The sequence below is a fragment of the Heterodontus francisci genome, unplaced genomic scaffold, assembly GCF_036365525.1.
Source record: "Heterodontus francisci isolate sHetFra1 unplaced genomic scaffold, sHetFra1.hap1 HAP1_SCAFFOLD_524, whole genome shotgun sequence".
Lineage (NCBI taxonomy): Eukaryota > Metazoa > Chordata > Chondrichthyes > Heterodontiformes > Heterodontidae > Heterodontus > Heterodontus francisci.
In genome coordinates this window covers 825076-848766 of record NW_027140348.1, presented here as the reverse complement: position 1 = coordinate 848766, position 23691 = coordinate 825076, and the positions used below count along the sequence as shown (strand labels likewise).

At 44.7% G+C, this 23691-nt stretch overlaps 1 protein-coding gene across 1 annotated transcript in view; it reads right to left on the bottom strand.

Moving 5' to 3' along the window:
- Window positions 1-23691, bottom strand: part of LOC137359320 (E3 ubiquitin ligase RNF157-like) — a 335606-nt gene that overhangs the window by 148150 nt on the left and 163765 nt on the right. Inside the window, exon 2 of the mRNA XM_068025346.1 lies at window positions 7120-7238. Coding sequence (XP_067881447.1) covers window positions 7120-7238 — 119 coding nt within the window. The remainder of the gene's footprint in view (window positions 1-7119; window positions 7239-23691) is intronic.

Sequence of the window (23691 nt, the reverse complement as noted above, 5' to 3'; positions counted from 1 at the left end):
GCTTTATAAATAAAGGCAAAGAGTGCAAAAGCAAGGTGGTTATGCTAAACTTTGCTCTAACTAGAGAGACTGGAGAAGCTGGGTTTGTACTCCCTGCAGCAGAGAAGGTTAGGGGGGAGTTTTAATCGAGGCGTTCAAAATCAGGAAGGGTTTTGATGGAGTAAATAAAGAGAAACTGTTTCCAGTGGCAGGAGGGTCGGTAACCAGAGAGACACAGATTGATGGTAATTGCCAAAATAACCAGAGGGGGAGATGAGGGGAATTTTTTTACGCAGTGAGTTGTTGTGATCTGGAACGCGCTGCCTGAAAGGGCGGTGGAAGCAGATTCAATAATAACTTTCAAAAGGGAATTGGATAAATACTTGAAGGGGAAAAAATTATAGGGTGATGGGGTAAGAGTCAGGGAGCGGGACTAATTGGACAGCTTTATCAAAGAGCTGGCACAGACACGATGAGCCGAATGGCCTCCTTCTGTGCTGTGAGATTCAGATTCTAAATTTTAAAATGGCACTTGGAGAATCTGAATTCAGTATTAAAAAAATCTTGAAATAAAAAGCTATTGCCAGTAAATGTGACCATGAAACTACCAGATCTCCTAGAAACCCATCTGGTTCACTAATATACTTTAGGGAAGGAAATCTGCTGTCCTTACCTGGTCTGGTCTACATGTGACTCCAGACCCACAGCAATGTGGCTGCTCTTGACTGCCCTCTGAAAGAGCTACCCAGCTGGAAAACCCACTACAAAGAACAAGCAGTTCAGGGAGTGGGTCCAAAACCTCCAGCATCTCAGGGTGCAGATGGGCAATAAATGCCAACCTTGCCAGGTACCACATTCCAAGAATGAATATAAAACTGTGGTGTACACTGCTCACCGTGACTGGGTGTGGGCACCTTTGGCTATTTGTGGATGAATATCAGTGTTGGTTCTGTCAGAGCACCATCCCAGACATTGACCAGCTCAGTCGGTGGTTATGGAGCTCGAATCTTGAGTGATTTTTGCCCGTCTTAGCCCAGGCTTAATTACTGCATCCCATCAGGTCAGATCAGTGAGATCAGCTGGGGATGGAGCCTGGGATCTTCCTGTGCTCTCTGTGTGGGGCTCAGTGCCACATTGGGTGACAGCAGCTCACTCTCGAGGGTATTCTCTCCCTCCAGCTTTTCTCAGCTCTATTTGTGACCTCACTGCACTTGGTATGTAATGCCATCTGCCAGGATTTCAGCTCAGTCCCGTTACCGGGCCAACCACGTGGCCAGACCATTGTCCGCACACCATCTACACACAGAATACTGACGCAACTTCCAGTCGATCAGCCACTTCACTCACTCTCTCCACTTACCTCACCAACCTCTCACTCAGCAGACTGGCTGAACTAACAGCTCACAGCATTTTAATTGTTTTATAATTATCAGTAACTTAAAAGTCACATTTTAATGAATCTGACAAGGCCTTACATTAAACAAGAGCAGGGAAGGGACATCTCACCCGATGGACATAAACAGTCAATAATTTACCAGCAGCCGACAACTCTCAGTTAATACGGGATTAGAGAGAGACATGTTTTCTCGGTGCTGAGCTGCCACGATCAATCATACAGGTTTATTTAGAGGCTGAAGAGAAGAACTGACAGCTTTAGACACAAGTACAATTACACAAGGTCCATCTTGATGGAGCACTTCACAACGAGGCAGGACATACTGGCACCGGACACACTGGAACAGACACACTGGCACCGGACGCACTGGCACCGGACACACTGGCACTGGACACGCTGGAACAGACACACTGACACCGGACGCACTGGCACCGGACACACTGGCACCGGACACACTGGCACCGGACACACTGGCACCGGACACACTGGAACAGACACACTGGCACCGGACGCAGTGGCACCGGACACACTGGCACCGGACACACTGGCACCGGACACACTGGCACTGGACACACTGGCACCGGACACGCTGGCACCGGACACACTGGCACCGGACACACTGGCACCGGACACACTGGCACCGGACACACTGGCACTGGACACACTGGCACCGGACACGCTGGCACCGGACACACTGGCACCGGACACACTGGCACTGGACACACTGGCACCGGACACGCTGGCACCGGACATGCTGGTACTGGACACACTGGCACCGGACACACTGGCACTGGACACACTAGCATTGGACACACTGGAATAGAAACACTGGCACCGGACACACTGGCACTGGACACACTGGCACTGGACATACTGGTACTGGACACACTGGCACTGGACACACTGGAACAGAAACACTGGCACCGGACACACTGGCACCGGACATACTGGTACCGGACATACTGGTACTGGACACACTGGCACCGGACACACTGGCACCGGACACACTGGCACTGGACACACTGGAATAGAAACACTGGCACCGGACACACTGGTACTGGACACACTGGCACTGTACATACTGGCACCGGACGCACTGGCCCTGGACGCACTGGCACCGGACACACTGGAACAGACACACTGGCACCGGACACACTGGCACCGGACACACTGGAACAGACACACTGGCACCGGACACACTGGCACCGGACATACTGGTACTGGACACACTGGCACCGGACACACTGGCACCGGACACACTGGCACCGGACATACTGGTACTGGACACACTGGCACCGGACACACTGGCACCGGACATACTGGCACTGGACACACTGGCACTGGACACACTAGCATTGGACACACTGGAATAGAAACACTGGCACCGGACACTGGACATACTGGTACTGGACACACTGGCACTGGACACACTGGAACAGAAACACTGGCACCGGACACACTGGCACTGGACATACAGGAACAGAAACACTGGCATTGGACACACTGGCACCGGACACACTGGCACCAGACACACTGGTACTGGGTGATGGAAGCAGATTCAATACTAATAAATACCTTTAAAAAAAGCAATTACAGGTGATGGGCAAAGAACAGGAGGGGGTGGGACTAATTGAATAGCTGCTTCAAAGAGCTGCATGGCCTGCACACCAGCTATCTATTCTCTTTGCTCTCATGCTATGATTCCTGAGGACAGTATATCATTGCTACCTCACCTCATGCTTCCTAACAGGGATTGTCCATTGTTTAATCTACTCATTGAACCCAGCACAATGAATGTAAGGAAAACTGGATTTGTGATAGGCTGACAGTATGGCAGGTCGTGGCCATAATTATTATTACTGTTGAGGGTTATTTTATGATAGGCTTAGAAAATTGGGTCTATATTCTCTGGAGTTTGGAATAACGAGTGGTGATCTCATTGAAACATCCAAGATTGTGAAGGGGTTTGACAGGGTGGACACTGAGAGATTATTTCCGCTGGTCGGGGAATCTAAAACACGGGGGCACAGTCTCCGGATAATGGGCCGAATATTTTCTTAATCTCAAAGAAGTGTTAGTGAAATGTCTGAGATTTGCTTTCAAGTCTCTCTGTGTGTCTCCCTACAGAAAATCAAGACTCACACTTGAGGGCGGGTGTGAGTGCGTGTGGGTGAGTGAGTGTGGGTGAGTGAGTGTATGTGTCTGTGTACGTGTGCCTGTGTGCGGGTAAAGTATATGAGATGCTTTTGAAACACAAGTTCTGTTGTTAAGACCAATCTAAATTATAAGAGCGAGTGGACTGGCTGTGAGGTATTTTCGGATGTGCTGAGGTTATGAGGGGCACAATTTGGGCAAGTTCTTTTTGACAATGAGATTAGATATTGCACACCACAAGCAGACTGCTGAACGTAAGACACAAGAGTCACTCACAGGATTGTCTGGAATCAGACTCACACCATCAGTTTGGTCTTGATTGTGTATTTGCCTAGAGCCAGAGTTATATTTGCACCATCCTGTTGTTCTCATTTTCACTCCTATTGAGCTACTAAATCATTCAGGCTCAAAATATAATGAAATACAGTGATTTGAAACAGTGAGAGTACATACACAAGAATTAGGAGCAGGAGTAGACCATTCGGCCCATCGAGCCTGCTCCACCATTCAATACGATCATGGCTGATGTCAAACCGAATCTCCCTTTAGTAAAACCATGCTGACTTGTTCTAATCAGACTATGCTTTTCCAAGTGCAATGTTAAGAATTCTTTAATAATAATTTCCAGCATCTTCCCAATGACTGATGTTAGGCTAACTGGCCTGTAATTCCCTGTTTTCTCTCTTCCTCCTTTCTTGAAAAGTGGTGTAACATTTGCCAACTTCCATTCCTGAATCTTAGGAATTCTGCAAAATCATAGTCAGTGCATCCACTATCTCTGCAGCTATCTCTTTCAGAACCCTAGGATGTAGGCCATCTGGTCCTGGGGACATGTCAGATTTTAGTCCCTCAAGTTTCTCCAATACTATTTCATAAGGTATATAGAGCATCCGGAACACACAGTATACCAGACAGTACAAAGAAACATACAGTATACCATCCAGCACACACAGTGCAGACACTACACACAGACACACAGTATACCATACAGCACACACAGTGCAGACACTACACACAAACACACAGTATACCATACAGCACACACAGTGCAGACACTACACACAAACACACAGTATACCATACAGCACACACAGTATACAATACAGCACACACAGTGCAGACACTACACACAAACACACAGTATACCATACAGCACACACAGTGCAGACACTACACACAAACACACAGTATACCATACAGCACACACAGTGCAGACACTACACACAAACACACAGTATACCATACAGCACACACAGTGCAGACACTACACACAAACACACAGTATACCATACAGCACACACAGTGCAGACACTACACACAAACACACAGTATACCATACAGCACACACAGTGCAGACACTACACACAAACACACAGTATACCATACAGCACACACAGTGCAGACACTACACACATACACACAGTATACCATACAGCACACACAGTGCAGACACTACACACATACACACCGTATACCATACAGCACACACAGTGCAGACACTACACACAAACACACAGTATACCATACAGCACACACAGTGCAGACACTACACACAAACACACAGTATACCATACAGCACACACAGTGCAGACACTACACACATACACACAGTATACCATACAGCACACACAGTGCAGACACTACACACATACACACAGTATACCATACAGCACACACAGTATACAATACAACACACACAGTGCAGACACTACACACAAACACACAGTATACCATACAGCACACACAGTATACAATACAACACACACAGTGCAGACACTACACACAAACACACAGTATACCATCCAGCACACACAGTGCAGACACTACACACAAACACACAGTATACCATACAGCACACACAGTGCAAACTCTACACACAAACACACAGTATACCATACAGCACGCACAGTATACAATACAACACACACAGTGCAGACACTACACACAAACACACAGTATACCATACAGCACACACAGTGCAGACACTACACACAAACACACAGTATACCATACAGCACACACAGTGCAGAAACTACACACAAACACACAGTATACCATACAGCACACACAGTATACAATACAACACACACAGTGCAGACACTACACACAAACACACAGTATACCATACAGCACACACAGTGCAGACACTACACACAAACACACAGTATACCATACAGCACACACAGTGCAGACACTACACACAAACACACAGTATACCATACAGCACACACAGTATACAATACAACACACACAGTGCAGACACTACACACAAACACACAGTATACCATCCAGCACACACAGTGCAGACTCTACACACAAACACACAGTATACCATACAGCACACACAGTGCAGACACTACACACATACACACAGTATACCATACAGCACACACAGTGCAGACACTACACACAAACACACAGTATACCATACAGCACACACAGTGCAGACACTACACACATACACACAGTATACCATACAGCACACACAGTATACCATACAGCACACACAGTGCAGACACTACACACAAACACACAGTATACCATACAGCACACACAGTGCAGACACTACACACAAACACACAGTATACCATACAGCACACACAGTGCAGACACTACACACAAACACACAGTATACCATACAGCACACACAGTGCAGACACTACACACATACACACAGTATACCATACAGCACACACAGTGCAGACACTACACACAAACACACAGTATACAATACAACACACACAGTGCAGACACTACACACAAACACACAGTATACCATACAGCACACACAGTGCAGACACTACACACAAACACACAGTATACCATACAGCACACACAGTGCAGACACTACACACAAACACACAGTATACCATACAGCACACACAGTATACAATACAACACACACAGTGCAGACACTACACACAAACACACAGTATACCATACAGCACACACAGTGCAGACACTACACACAAACACACAGTATACCATACAGCACACACAGTGCAGACACTACACACAAACACACAGTATACCATACAGCACACACAGTATACAATACAACACACACAGTGCAGACACTACACACAAACACACAGTATACCATACAGCACACACAGTATACAATACAACACACACAGTGCAGACACTACACACAAACACACAGTATACCATCCAGCACACACAGTGCAGACACTACACACAAACACACAGTATACCATACAGCACACACAGTGCAGACTCTACACACAAACACACAGTATACCATACAGTACACACAGTATACAATACAACACACACAGTGCAGACACTACACACAAACACACAGTATACCATACAGCACACACAGTGCAGACACTACACACATACACACAGTATACCATACAGCACACACAGTGCAGACACTACACACAAACACACAGTATACCATACAGCACACACAGTGCAGACACTACACACATACACACAGTATACCATACAGCACACACAGTGCAGACACTACACACGTACACACAATATACCATACAGCACACACAGTGCAGACACTACACACAAACACACAGTATACAATAGAGTACACATACAGTACATACAGCGACTGGACGGATCCCCAGGAAATTCAGGTCACTGTTCTCTCCAAACAGGTAGCCTTCAGGATGAGTTGAGTCAAATGTTTCTCCTCCCATGATGAAATGACTGGCAAAGTAATTCCCTGAAAGAGGCAAAGAACACATCGAGGGTCAGAGGGCAAAAGCACCGAAGGCCAGGGGCTTGAACTGGGGTCCTGGGTAAGGGGTTGGGGTTTGTTTGTGGAGGGACCATTGTTTACAGAGTAATTGAACAGCTGGTAAAGGGAAACTGGTTTGAGATTACAGTGTAACTAAGTTCCGAGTTACAGTGTAACTGATGTTCTGGTTCCAGTGTAGCTCCTGCCCTGATGACAATGGGCCGCATTTTGCCGTGGCAATGATGGTGAATCCATTCGCGTTGACTGTTTCTCTGTTGAAACTGGGAGTTCATACATGCACAGAATAACACATAAATCCAACCGTTTCTGTCACTTTTCCAGAGGGTGGACTGTTGAGGCATTCCCGAGACTGCAGTCAATGGAAATCAATAGAATTAACAAGAAGGTCCATTGTTACAGTCTCACTGTAAAATCCCTTAAAAAAGTTACACCTTGTTGAATCCTCAGAATCACAGAATTGTTACAGTGCAGGAGGAGGACATTCGGCCCATCCTGTCTGCACTGGCTCTCTGAAAGAGCAACTCCCTCAGTTCCATTCCCCCGCCTTCTTCCCATAACCCTGCACATTCTTCATTTTCATTTCACTATCTAATTCCCTTTTGAATGCTTCAATTGAACCTGCCTCCACCACGTTCTCAGTCAGCACATTCCAGACCTTAACCACTTGCTGTGTGAAGAAGTTTTTCCTCATGTCGCTTTTACTTCTCTTACCAAATACTTTAAATCTGTGCCCTCTCGTTCTCAATCCTTTCACGAGTGGGAACAGTTTCTCTCTATCTACTCTGTCCAGACCCCTCATGATTTTGAATACCTCTATCAAATCACCTCTCAGCCTTCTCTTCTCCAAGGAAAACAGTCCTAACTTCTCCAATCTATCTTCATAACTGAAATTCCTCATCCCTGGAAACATTCTCCTGAATCTTTTCTGTACTCTCTCCAATGCCCTCACGTCTTTCCTCAAGCTCGGTGTCCAGAACTGAACACAATACTCCAGCTGAGGACGAACTAGTGTTTTATACAAGTTCAACATAACTTCCTTGCTCTTGTACTCTCTGCCCCTATTAATAAAGCCCAGGATACTGTATGCTTTATTAACCGCTCTCTCAACCTGTCCTGCCACCTTCAATGATTTATACACATATATACCCAGGTCCCTCTGCTCCTGCACCCCCTTTAGAATTATACCCTTTATTCTATATTGTCTCTCCATGTTCTTCCTATCAAAATGAATGACTTCACATTTCTCTGCATTGAACCTCATCTGCCACCTGTCTGCCCATTCCACCAACTTGTCTTTGTCCTTTTGAAGTTCTGCACTATCCTCCTCACAGCTCACAATGCTTCCAAGTGTTGAATCAACAAAACAAAGAACAAAGAACAGTACAGCACAGGAACAGGCCATTCGGCCCTCCAAGCCTGCGCTGATCTTGATGCCTGCCTAAACTAAAACCTTCTGCACTTCCGGGGACCGTATCCCTCTATTCCCATCCTATTCATGTATTTCTCAAGATCTCTCTTAAATGTCTCTATGGTACCTGCTTCCACCACCTTCCCCGACAACAAGTTCCAGGCACTCACCAACCTCTGTGGAAAGAACTTGCCTCGCACATCCCCTCTAAACTTTGCCCCTCTCACCTTAAACCTATGTCCCCTAGTAACTGACTCTTCCACCCTGGGAAAAAGCTTCTGACTATCCACTCTGTCCATGCCGCTTATAACTTTGTAAACCTCTATCATGTCGCCCCTCCACCTCCGTCGTTCCAGTGAAAACAATCCGAGTTTATCCAACCTCTCCTCATAGCTAATGCCCTCCAGACCAGGCAACATCCTGGTAAACCTCTTCTGTACCCTCTCCAAAGCCTCCACGTCCTTCTGGTAGTGTGGCGACCAGAATTGCACGCAATATTCTAAGTGTGGCCTAACTAAGGTTCTGTACAGCTGCAGCATGACTTGCCTATTTTTATACTCTATGCCCCGACCGATGAAGGCAAGCATGCCGTATGCCTTCTTGTTTTTTATTTTTAATTTTTATGTTTTTATTTATTTAGAGATACAACACTGAAACAGGCCCTTCAACCCAGCTCGTCTATGCTGACCAACAACCACCCATTTATACTAACCCTACATTAATCCCATATTCCCTACCACATTCCCACCATTCTCCTACCACCTACCTACATGACGAGCAATTTATAATGGCCAATTTACCTATCAACCTGCAAGTCTTTGGCTGTGGGAGGAAACCGGAGCACCCGGAGGAAACCCACGCAGACACAGGGAGAACTTGCAAACTCCACACAGGCAGTACCCAGAATTGAACCCAGGTCACTGGAGCTGTGAGGCTGCGGTGCTAACCACTGCGCCACTGTGACACTCGCAAACTTTGGAATTGTGCCCTGTACACCAAGGTCCAGGTCATTAATGTATCAGGAAAAGCAAGGGTCCCAACACTAATCCCTGGGGAACTCCACTACAAACCTTCCTCCAGCCTGAAAAACATCCATTAACTACTACTGTCTGTTTCCTGTCACTCAGCCAATTTTGTATCCATGTTGCTACTGTCCCTTTTATTCCATGAGCTACAAGTTTGCTCACAAGTCTGTTATGTGGCACTGTATCAAATGTCTTTTGAAAGTCCATGTACACCACATCAACAGCATTGCCCTCATCAACCCTCTCTGTTACCTCCTCAAAAGATTTAACTTGATTTTTAACAGTGTACAAACTTCATAATTACTGCTGAACACCTTCACTGGCCCTGAAAAACTAATTTTATATTTGTGAAATGTCAAATTTCTCCATTATGATAAAAAAAACCTATTTTTGAAAAATGCATACATCTTTTAGAAGTTTGTTTAATCTTTATTTTACTATCATGCAGGGGCCCACCTGCCAAGAATGAGGCACATTAATTTCGCCACATGAACATTGATTTTTGAACTGTTACTGCAGTAAAGAAAGAACTTGCTTTTTAAAAAAAAGATCCTTGACTGGAAAGGCATTTGCATATTTACAGACAGTGCTTAAACGGGACAAAAGACCATTTCCTGAGACATTCAATCCACAATGAACTTTTGATTACTAGACGTTGAGGGTGGAGGAGGTCACATTCCAGATTGACTGCTAAGAAGGCCGAATACACAAAGAGACGTGGCCAGACCAGTTTAGTCACATGACTAACTGGCTGCTGGAGGGTTTTTTTTTAAAACTTGCCACAGAGAATTTGAACTCAGAAAGCTGTTTGCTCCTGGATTGAGAAAACCTCTCTCCTGTTTGCTCCCATCACTTTCTCACGGAACCCCAAGATCCATTGGAGACACATGAACCCCAAGAGAGAAAAATCTCCTACACTGAACAAGGTTTAAGAAAAATACTGGACCCCAAGCAAAAGCAAGACTACCCATAATCAAGGACTCTGCAGTGAGCTCGAAGCACAGTGATGAAGACCCTCTTCAGAGATTGCCTCAAACTTTTCCACTTTATTTTTCTTTTGCTCTTTTCTGTCTCCATTTGCATGTATGTATCACGTATGCATACAAGCGTGGGCACAGCAAATATCCAGAGGCATGAACTAAATTAGAGTTTAAGTATTAATAAATTTCACGTTTCTTCTTTAAATCTAAGAAAACCTGTTTGTGCTGGTTTCTTTGCCTTATAATCGGAAAGCGGTGAACAGGAATTCACCAAGGGGGAGCGAAAAACAGTGTTTAAAACTACAATTGTATCTGATCTCCCGGTTACAATTGTATCTGATCTCCCGGTTACAATTGTATCTGATCTCTCGGTGATAATTGTATCTGATGTCCCGGTTACAATTGTATCTGATCTCCCGGTGATAATTGTATCTGATGTCCCGGTTACAATTGTATCTGATCTCCAGGGGACAATTGGATCTGATCTCCCGGTTACAATTGTATCTGATCTCCCGGTTACAATTGTATCTGATCTCCCGGTGACAATTGTATCTGATCTCCCGGTTACAATTGTATCTGATCTCCCGGTTACAATTGTATCTGATTTCCCGGTTACAATTGTATCTGATCTCCCGGTGATAATTGTATCTGATCTCCCGGTGATAATTGTATCTGATCTCCCGGTGACAATTGTATCTGATCTCCCGGTGACAATTGTATCTGATCTCCCGGTGACAATTGTATCTGATCTCCTGGTGATAATTGTATCTGATCTCCTGGTGATAATTGTATCTGATCTCCCGGTGATAATTCTATATGATCTCCCGGTTACAATTGTATCTGATCTCCTGGTGATAATTGTATCTGATCTCCCGGTTACAATTGTATCTGATCTCCCGGTGATAATTCTATATGATCTCCCGGTTACAATTGTATCTGATCTCCCGGTGATAATTGTATCTGATCTCCCAGTTACAATTCTATCTGATCTCCCGGTTACAATTGTATCTGATCTCCCGGTTACAATTGTATCTGATCTCCCGGTGATAATTGTATCTGATCTCCCGGTTACAATTGTATCTGATCTCCCGGTGATAATTGTATCTGATCTCCCGGTTACAATTGTATCTGATCTCCCGGTGATAATTCTATCTGATCTCCCGGTTACAATTGTATCAGATCTCCCGGTGATAATTGTATCTGATCTCCCGGTGATAATTGTATCTGATCTCCCGGTTACAATTGTATCTGATCTCCCGGTTGCAATTGTATCTGATCTCCCGGTTACAATTGTATCTGATCTCCCAGTGATAATTCTATCTGATCTCCCGGTTACAATTGTATCTGATCTCCCGGTTACAATTGTATCTGATCTCCCGGTGATAATTCTATCTGATCTCCCGGTTACAATTGTATCTGATCTCCCGGTGATAATTCGATCTGATCTCCCGGTTACAATTGTATCTGATCTCCCGGTGATAATTCTATCTGATCTCCCGGTTGCAAGCGTATCTGATCTCCCGGTTACAATTGTATCTGATCTCCCGCTTACAATTGTATCTGATCTCCCGGTTACAATTGTATCTGATCTCCCGGTGATAATTGTATCTGATCTCCCGGTTACAATTGTATCTGATCTCCCGGTGATAATTGTATCTGATCTCCCGGTGATAATTCTATCTGATCTCCCGGTTACAATTCTATCTGATCTCCCGGTGATAATTCTATCTGATCTCCCGGTTACAATTGTATCTGATCTCCCGGTTACAATTGTATCTGATCTCCCGGTGATAATTGTATCTGATCTCCCGGTTACAATTGTATCTGATCTCATGGTGATAATTGAATCTGATCTCCCGGTTACAATTGTGTCAGATCTCCCTGTGATAATTGTATCTGATCTCCCGGTGATAATTCTGTCTGATCTCCCGGTTACAATTGTATCTGATTTCCCGGTGATAATTCTATCTGATCTCCCGGTTACAATTGTATCTGATCTCCCGGTTACAATTGTATCTGATCTCCCGGTTACAATTGTATCTGATCTCCCGGTTACAATTGTATCTGATCTCCCGGTGATAATTGTATCTGATCTCCCGGTTACAATTGTAGCTGATCTCCCGGTGATAATTCTATCTGATCTCCTGGTTACAATTGTATCTGATCTCCCAGTTACAATTGTATCTGATCTCCCGGTGATAATTGTATCTGATCTCCAGGTTACAATTGTATCTGATCTCCCGGTGATAATTGTATCTGATCTCCCGGTGATAATTGTATCTGATCTCCCGGTGATAATTCTATCTGATCTCCCGGTTACAATTGTATCTGATCTCCCGGTGATAATTGTATCTGATCTCCCGGTGATAATTCTATCTGACCTCCCGGTTACAATTGTATCTGATCTCCCGGTGATAATTGTATCTGATCTCCCGGTTACAATTGTATCTGATCTCCCGGTGATAATTCTATCTGATCTCCCGGTTACAATTGTATCTGATCTCCCGGTTACAATTGTATCTGATCTCCCTGTGATAATTGTATCTGATCTCCCGGTGATAATTCTATCTGATCTCCCGGTTACAATTGTATCTGATCTCCCGGTGATAATTGTATCTGATCTCCCGGTTACAATTGTATCTGATCTCCCGGTGATAATTGAATCTGATCTCCCGGTTACAATTGTGTCAGATCTCCCTGTGATAATTGTATCTGATCTCCCGGTGATAATTCTATCTGATCTCCCGGTTACAATTGTATCTGATTTCCCGGTGATAATTCTATCTGATCTCCCGGTTACAATTGTATCTGATCTCCCGGTTACAATTGTATCTGATCTCCCGGTTACAATTGTATCTGATCTCCCGGTGATAATTGTATCTGATCTCCCGGTGATAATTGTATCTGATCTCCCGGTTACAATTGTATCTGATCTCCCGGTTACAATTGTATCTGATCTCCCGGTGATAATTGTATCTGATCTCCCGGTTACAATTGTATCTGATCTCCCGGTGATAATTGTATCTGATCTCCCGGTTACAATTCTATCTGATCTCCCGGTGATAATTGTATCTGATCTCCCGGTTACAATTGTATCTGATCTCACGGTTACAATTGTATCTGATCTTCGGTTACAATTGTATCTGATCTCTCCTTTACAATTGTATCTGATCTCCCGGTTACAATTGTATCTGATCTCCCAGCTACAATTGTATCTGATCTCCCGGTTACAATTGTATCTGATCTCCCGGTGATAATTGTATCTGATCTCCCGGTTACAATTGTATCTGATCTCCCGGTTACAATTGTAGCTGATCTCCCGGTGATAATTCTATCTGATCTCCCGGTTACAATTGTATCTGATCTCCCGATTACAATTGTATCTGATCTCCCGGTGATAATTGTATCTGATCTCCAGGTGACAATTGTATCTGATCTCCCGGTTACAATTGTATCTGATCTCCCGGTGATAATTGTATCTGATCTCCCGGTGATAATTCTATCTGATCTCCCGGTTACAATTGTATCTGATCTCCCGGTGATAATTGTATCTGATCTCCCGGTGATAATTCTATCTGATCTCCCGGTTACAATTGTATCTGATCTCCCGGTGATAATTGTATCTGATCTCCCGGTGATAATTCTATCTGATCTCCCGGTTACAATTGTATCTGATCTCCCGGTGATAATTGTATCTGATCTCCCGGTTACAATTGTATCTGATCTCCCGGTGATAATTCTATCTGATCTCCCGGTTACAATTGTATCTGATCTCCCGGTTACAATTGTATCTGATCTCCCTGTGATAATTGTATCTGATCTCCCGGTGATAATTCTATCTGATCGCCCGGTTACAATTGTATCTGATCTCCCGGTGATAATTCTATCTGATCTCCCGGTTACAATTGTATCTGATCTCCCGGTTACAATTGTATCTGATCTCCCGCTGATAATTCTATCTGATCTCCCGGTGATAATTGTATTTGAAATCCCGGTTACAATTGTATCTGATCTCCCGGTTACAATTCTATCTGATCTCCCAGTGATAATTGTATCTGAACTCCCGGTTACAATTGTATCTGATCTCCCGGTTCCAATTGTATCTGATCTCCCGGTTACAATTGTATCTGATCCTCCGGTTACAATTCTATCTGATCACCCGGTTACAATTCTATCTGATCTCCCGGTTACAATTGTATCTGATCTCCCGGTTACAATTGTATCTGATCTCCCGGTGATAATTGTATCTGATCTCCCGGTTACAATTGTATCTGATCTCCCGGTTACAATTCTATCTGATCTCCCGGTGATAATTGTATCTGATCTCCCGGTTACAATTGTATCTGATCTCCCAGTTACAATTCTATCTGATCTCCCGGTTACAATTGTATCTGATCTCCCGGTTACAATTGTATCTGATCTCCCGGTGATAATTGTATCTGATCTCCCGGTTACAATTGTATCTGATCTCCCGGTGATAATTGTATCTGATCTCCCGGTTACAATTGTATCTGATCTCCCGGTGATAATTCTATCTGATCTCCCGGTTACAATTGTATCAGATCTCCCGGTGATAATTGTATCTGATCTCCCGGTGATAATTGTATCTGATCTCCCGGTGATAATTGTATCTGATCTCCCGGTTGCAATTGTATCTGATCTCCCGGTTACAATTGTATCTGATCTCCCGGTGATAATTCTATCTGATCTCCCGGTTACAATTGTATCTGATCTCCCGGTTACAATTGTATCTGATCTCCCGGTGATAATTCTATCTGATCTCCCGGTTACAATTGTATCTGATCTCCCGGTTACAATTGTATCTGATCTCCCGGTGATAATTCTATCTGATCTCCCGGTTACAATTGTATCTGATCTCCCGGTGATAATTCTATCTGATCTCCCGGTTGCAAGCGTATCTGATCTCCCGGTTACAATTGTATCTGATCTCCCTCTTACAATTGTATCTGATCTCCCGGTTACAATTGTATCTGATCTCCCGGTGATAATTGTATCTGATCTCCCGGTTACAATTGTATCTGATCTCCCGGTGATAATTGTATCTGATCTCCCGGTGATAATTCTATCTGATCTCCCGGTTACAATTGTATCTGATCTCCCGGTGATAATTCTATCTGATCTCCCGGTTACAATTGTATCTGATCTCCCGGTTACAATTGTATCTGATCTCCCGGTGATAATTGTATCTGATCTCCCGGTTACAATTGTATCTGATCTCCCGGTGATAATTGAATCTGATCTCCCGGTTACAATTGTGTCAGATCTCCCTGTGATAATTGTATCTGATCTCCCGGTGATAATTCTATCTGATCTCCCGGTTACAATTGTATCTGATTTCCCGGTGATAATTCTATCTGATTTCCCGGTTACAATTGTATCTGATCTCCCGGTTACAATTGTATCTGATCTCCCGGTTACAATTGTATCTGATCTCCCAGTTACAATTGTATCTGATCTCCCGGTTACAATTGTATCTGATCTCCCGGTGATAATTGTATCTGATCTCCCGGTTACAATTGTATCTGATCTCCCGGTTACAATTGTAGCTGATCTCCCGGTGATAATTCTATCTGATCTCCCGGTTACAATTGTATCTGATCTCCCGGTTACAATTGTATCTGATCTCCCGGTGATAATTGTATCTGATCTCCAGGTTACAATTGTATCTGATCTCCCGGTGATAATTGTATCTGATCTCCCGGTGATAATTCTATCTGATCTCCCGGTTACAATTCTATCTGATCTCCCGGTGATAATTGTATCTGATCTCCCGGTGATAATTCTATCTGATCTCCCGGTTACAATTGTATCTGATCTCCCGGTGATAATTGTATCTGATCTCCCGGTTACAATTGTATCTGATCTCCCGGTGATAATTCTATCTGATCTCCCGGTTATAATTGTATCTGATCTCCCGGTTACAATTGTATCTGATCTCCCTGTGATAATTGTATCTGATCTCCCGGTGATAATTCTATCTGATCGCCCGGTTACAATTGTATCTGATCTCCCGGTTACAATTGTATCTGATCTCCCGGTTACAATTGTATCTGATCTCCAGGTTACAATTGTATCTGATCTCCCGGTGATAATTGTATCTGATCTCCCGGTGATAATTGTATTTGAACTCCCGGTTACAATTGTATCTGATCTCCCGGTTACAATTCTATCTGATCTCCCGGTGATAATTGTATCTGAACTCCCGGTTACAATTGTATCTGATCTCCCGGTTCCAATTGTATCTGATCTCCCGGTTACAATTGTATCTGATCCTCCGGTTACAATTGTATCTGATCTCCCGGTTACAATTCTATCTGATCTCCCGCTTACAATTGTATCTGATCTCCCGGTGATAATTGTATCTGATCTCCCGGTTACAATTGTATCTGATCTCCCGGTTACAATTGTATCTGATGTCCCGGTTACAATTCTATCTGATCTCCCGGTGATAATTGTATCTGATCTCCCGGTTACAATTGTATCTGATCTCCCAGTTACAATTCTATCTGATCTCCCGGTTACAATTGTATCTGATCTCCCGGTTACAATTGTATCTGATCTCCCGGTGATAATTGTATCTGATCTCCCGGTTACAATTGTATCTGATCTCCCGGTTACAATTGTATCTGATCTCCCGGTGATAATTCTATCTGATCTCCCGGTTACAATTGTATCTGATCTCCCGGTGATAATTGTATCTGATCTCCCGGTGATAATTCTATCTGATCTCCCGGTGACAATTGTATCTGATCTCCCGGTGATAATTGTATCTGATCTCCCGGTGATAATTGTATCTGATCTCCCGGTTACAATTGTATCTGATCTCCCGGTTACAATTGTATCTGATCTCCCGGTTACAATTGTATCTGATCTACCGGTGATAATTGTATCTGATCTCCCTGTGATAATTGTATCTGATCTCCCGGATACAATTGTATCTGATCTCCCGGTGATAATTGCATCTGATCTCCCGGTTACAATTGTATCTGATCTCCCGGTTACAATTGTATCTGATCTCCCGGTGATAATTCTATCTGATCTCCCGGTTACAATTGTATCTGATCTCCCGGTGACAATTGTATCTGATCTCCTGGTTACAATTGTATCTGATCTCCCGGTGATAATTCTATCTGATCTCCCGGTGACAATTGTATCTGATCTCCCGGTTACAATTGTATCTGATCTCCCGGTTACAATTGTATCGGATCTCCCGGTGATAATTGTATCTGATCTCCCGGTTACAATTGTATCTGATCTCCCGGTTACAATTCTATCTGATCTCCCGGTGATATTTGTATCTGATCTCCCGGTTACAATTGTATCTGATCTCCCGGTTACAATTGTATTTGATCTCCCGGTGACAATTGTATCTGATCTCCCGGTGACAATTGTATCTGATCTCTCGGTGATAATTCTATCTGATCTCCCGGTTACAATTGTATCTGATCTCACGGTTACAATGGTATCTGATCTCCCGGTTACAATTGTAACTGATCTCCCGGTTATAATTCAATCTGATCTCCCGGTTACAATTGTATCTGATCTCACGGTTACAATTGTATCTGATCTTCCGGTGACAATTGTATCTAAACTCCCAGTGACAATTGTATCTGATCTCCCGGTTACAATTGTATCTGATCTCATGGTTACAAATGTATCTGATCTCCCGGTGATAATTCTATCTGATCTCCCGGTTACAATTGTATCTGATCTCCCGGTTACAATTGTATCTGATCTCCCGGTTACAATTCTATCTGATCTCCCGGTGATAATTGTATCTGATCTCCCGGTGATAATTGTATCTGATCTCCCGGTTACAATTGTATCTGATCTCCCGGTTGCAATTGTATCTGATCTCCCGGTTACAATTGTATCTGATATCACGGTGATAATTCTATCTGATCTCCCGGTTACAATTGTATCTGATCTCCCGGTGATAATTGTATCTGATCTCCTGGTTACAATTGTATCTGATCTCCCGGTTACAATTGTATCTGATCTCCCGGTTACAATTGTATCTGATCTACCGGTGATAATTGTATCTGATCTCCCGGTGATAATTGTATCTGATCTCCCGGTTACAATTGTATCTGATCTCCCACTTACAATTGTATCCCGACTTCACCTGCTGGAAGTGCATCCGTCTCCAGCTCCTATCAGACCGTGTTAGGGAATTGGAGCTGGAGCTGGATGAACTGAGGATCATTCGGGAAGCTGAGGGGTTGATAGATAGAAGCTACACGGAGGTCGTTACTCCACAAATCAAGGGCAGCTGGGTAACAGTTAGAGGTGGGAAGAGGTCAGTGCAGGGATCTCCTGTGGTCGTTCCCCTCAACAACAAGTATACAGTTTTAGATACTGTTGGGGGGGACGGCCTATCGGGGGCAGGCTGCAGTGACCGGGCCTCTGGCACGGGGTCCTGCACTGTGGCTCAGAAGGGAAGGAGGGAGAATGGGAGAGCACTAGTCATCGGGGACTCGATGGTGAGGAGTACGGACAGGCGGTTCTGTGGGCGCAGGCGAGACGCACGGATGGTTTGTTGCCTCCCTGGTGCCAGGGTCCGTGATGTTTGTGATCGCGTCTTCAGGATCCTTAAAGGGGAGGGGGAGCAGCCAGAGGTCGTGGTGCACATTGGCACCAACGACGTAGGAAGGAAGGGTGGCACAGATGTTAGAAGTGAGTTTAGGGAGTTAGGCTGGAAGCTGAAAGCTCGGACGGACAGAGTTGTTATCTCTGGTTTGTTGCCGGCGCCACGTGATAGTGAGGCTAGGAATAGGGAGAGAGCACAGCTGAACACGTGGCTGCAGGAATGGTGTAGGAGGGAGGGCTTCCAGTTCTTGGATAATTGGACTGCATTCTGGGGAAGATGGGACCTGTTCAAACAGGACGGGCTGCATCTGAACCAGAGGGGCACCAATATCCTGGGAGGGAGGTTTGCTAGTACTGTTCGGGAGGGTTTAAACTAGTTTGGGAGGGGGCTGGGAACCGGACTTGTAATCCAGGGACCAGTGGGTCCACTCAGAAAGACAAAGAGTGTAGTGAGGTATTGGGGAAGGTAGCACTGTCACAGAGGACAGATGGGCACGGAGAAGGGTTAAAGTGCGTATACTTCAACGCAAGAAGCATCAGGAATAAGGTGAGTGAATTGAAGGCGTGGATGGGCACTTGGGACTACGATGTTGTGGCCATCACTGAAACGTGGATAGGTGAGGGGGAGGAATGGTTTTTGGAGGTACCTGGTTATAGATGTTTTCATAAGATTAGGAATGGTGGTAAAAGAGGTGGGGGGGTGGCATTGTTAGTTAGAAATAGTGTAACAACTGCTGAAAGAATTTTCGAGGAGGATCTGCCGACTGAGGCACTGTGGGTTGAGGTCAGGAACAGGAAAGGAGCAGTCACCTTGATGGGAGTTTTCTATAGGCCCCCCAATAGCAGCAGGGAGGTGGAAGAGCAGATTGGGAAACAGATTTTGGAAAGGAGCAGAAGTCACAGGGTAGTAATTATGGGGGATTTCAACTTCCCAAATATTGATTGGCAACTCTTTAGATCGAATAGTTTGGATGGGGTAGTGTTTGTGCAGTATGTCCAGGAAGCTTTTCTGACTCAGTATGTAGACTGCCCGACCAGAGGGGAGGCAATATTGGATTTGGTACTAGGTAATGAACCAGGGCAAGTGATAGAGCTGTTGGTGGGCGAGCACTTTGGAGATAGTGATCACAATTCTGTAGCATTCACTGTGGTAATGGAGAGGGATAGGTATGTGCAACAGGGCAAGGTTTACAATTGGGGGAAGGGTAGATATGATGCTGTCAGGCAGGAACTGAGGAGCATAAGTTGGGAGCATATGCTGGCAGGGAAGGGCACGGTCGAAATGTGGAACTTTTTCAAGGAGCAGATAGTAGGGGCCATTGATAAGCATGTCCCTGTCAGACAGGGAAGGGATGGTCATGTGAGGGAACCGTGGTTGACAAGAGAGGTTGAGAGTCTTGTTAGGAAGAAGAAGGATGCGTATATAAAGTTGAGGAAAAAGGGCACAGGCATAGCTCTGGAGGGATACAAGATGGCCAGGAAGGATCTGAAGAAAGGGATTAGGAGAGCTAAGAGAGGGCATGAAAAATGCTTGGCGGGTAGGATAAAAGAAAACCCCAAGGCCTTTTACGCGTATGTCAGAAATATGAGGATGACCAGGGGGACCATAGGTCCGGTCAAGGACAATAGCGGGAGACTGTGTGTTGAGCCGGAAGAGATAAGTGAGGTTTTGAATGAGTACTTCTCTTCGGTATTTACGAATGAGAAGGGGTGTATTACTGAAGAGGACGGTGTGAAACAGACTGGTAAGCTCGAGGAAGTGCTCGTTAGGAGGGAAGATGTGTTGGGGTTTTTGAATAACTTGAAGATAGACAAGTCTCCCGGGCCTGACGGGGTATATCCAAGGATGTTATGGGAAGCAAGGGATGAAATTGCAGAGCCGCTGGCAATGATCTTTTCATCTTCTCTGCTGACGGGGGTGGTACCAGGTGATTGGAGGGTGGCAAATGTTGTGCCCCTGTTCAAGAAAGGGAATAGGAACAACCCTGGGAATTACAGGCCAGTTAGTCTTACTTCGGTGGTAGGCAAGTTGATGGAAAAGGTGCTGAGGGATAGGATTTCTGAGCATCTGGAAAGACACTGCTTGATTCGGGACAGTCAGCACGGTTTTGTGAGGGGTAGGTCTTGCCTCACAAGCCTGATTGAATTCTTTGAGCAGGTGACCAAGCAAGTGGATGAGGGTAAACCAGTGGATGTGGTGTACATGGATTTTAGTAAGGCATTTGATAAGGTCCCCCATGGTAGACTTATGGAGAAAGTCAGGAGGCATGGGATAGTGGGGAATGTGGCCAGTTGGATTAAGAATTGGCTAACTGATAGAAGGCAGAGAGTGGTCTTAGATGGTAAATACTCAGCCTGGAGCCCAGTTACCAGTGGCGTGCCGCAGGGATCAGTTCTGGGTCCTCTCCTGTTTGTGATTTTTATTAACGACTTGGATGAGGAAGTCGAAGGGTGGGTCAGTAAATTTGCAGATGATACAAAGGTTGGTGGAGTTGTGGATACCGAGGAGGGCTATTGTCGTCTGCAAAGGGACTTGGATAGGTTGCAGTGCTGGGCTGAAAAGTGGCAGATGGAGTTTAACCCTGAAAAGTGTGAGGTCGTCCATTTTGGAAGGACAAACATGAATGCAAAATACTGGGTTAACGGTAGGGTTCTTGGGCATGTGGAGGAGCAGAGAGACCTTGGGGTCTATGTGCATAGATCATTGAAAGTTGCAACTCAAGTGGATAGGGCTGTGAAGAAGGCATATGGGGTGTTAGCGTTCATTAGCAGAGGGATTGAATTTAAGAGCCGTGAGGTGATGATGCAGCTGTACAGGACCTTGGTAAGGCCTCATTTGGAGTACTGTGTGCAGTTCTGGTCGCCTCATTTTAGGAAGGATGTGGAAGCCTTGGAGAGGGTGCAGAGGAGATTTACCAGGATGTTGCCTGGAATGGAGAATAAGTCTTACGAGGAAAGGCTGAACATTCTAGGCCTCTTCTCATTAGAAAGGAGAAGGATGAGGGGTGACATGATAGAGGTTTATAAGATGATCAGGGGAATAGATAGGGTAGACAGTCAGAAACTTTTTCCCCGGGTGGAGCAAAGCGTTACAAGGGGTCATAAATTTAAGGTGAAGGGTGGGAGATATAAGGGGGATGTCAGGGGAAGGTTCTTTACCCAGAGAGTGGTCGAGGCATGGAATGCCTTGCCCGGGGAAGTTGTTGAGTCAGAAACTTTAGGGACTTTCAAAAGGCTTTTGGATAGGTATATGGATAAAGGAGAATGATGGGGTATAGATTAAATTGTCCTTGACAGAGGACAAAGGATCGGCACAACATTGTGGGCCGAAGGGCCTGTTCTGTGCTGTATGTTCTATGTTCTATGTTCTATCTGATCTCCCGGTGATAATTCTATCTGATCTCCCGGTTACAATTGTATCTGATCTCCCGGTGACAATTGTATCTGATCTCCCGGTTACAATTGTATCTGATCTCCCGGTGATAATTGTATCTGATCTCCCGGTTACAATTGTATCTGATCTCCCGGTGATAATTCTATCTGATCTCCCGGTGACAATTGTATCTGATCTCCCGGTTACAATTGTATCTGATCTCCCGGTTAGAATTGTATCTGATCTCCCGGTGATAATTGTATCTGATCTCCCGGTTACAATTGTATCTGATCTCCCAGTTACAATTGTATCTGATCTCCCGGTGATAATTCTATCTGATCTCCCGGTTACAATTGTATCTGATCTCCCGGTGACAATTGTATCTGATCTCCCGGTTACAATTGTATCTGATCTCCCGGTGATAATTCTATCTGATCTCCCGGTGACAATTGTATCTGATCTCCCGGTTACAATTGTATCTGATCTCCCGGTTACAATTGTATCTGATCTCCCGGTGATAATTGTATCTGATCTCCCGGTTACAATTGTATCTGATCTCCCGGTTACAATTCTATCTGATCTCCCGGTGATATTTGTATCTGATCTCCCGGATACAATTGTATCTGATCTCCCGATTGCAATTGTATCTGATCTCCCGGTGACAACTGTATCTGATCTCCCGGTGACAATTGTATCTGATCTCCCTGTGATAATTCTATCTGATCTCCCGGTTACAATTGTATCTGATCTCACGGTTACAATTGTATCTGATCTCCCGGTTACAATTGTATCTGATCTCCCGGTTACAATTGTATCTGATCTCCCGGTTACAATTGTATCTGTTCTCATGGTTACAAATGTATCCGATCTCCCGGTGATAATTCTATCTGATCTCCCGGTTACAACTGTATCTGATCTCCCGGTTACAATAGTATTCGATATCCCGGTTACAATTGTATCTGATCTCCCGGTGACTATTGTATCTGATCTCCCGGTGATAATTCTATCTGATCTCCCGGTG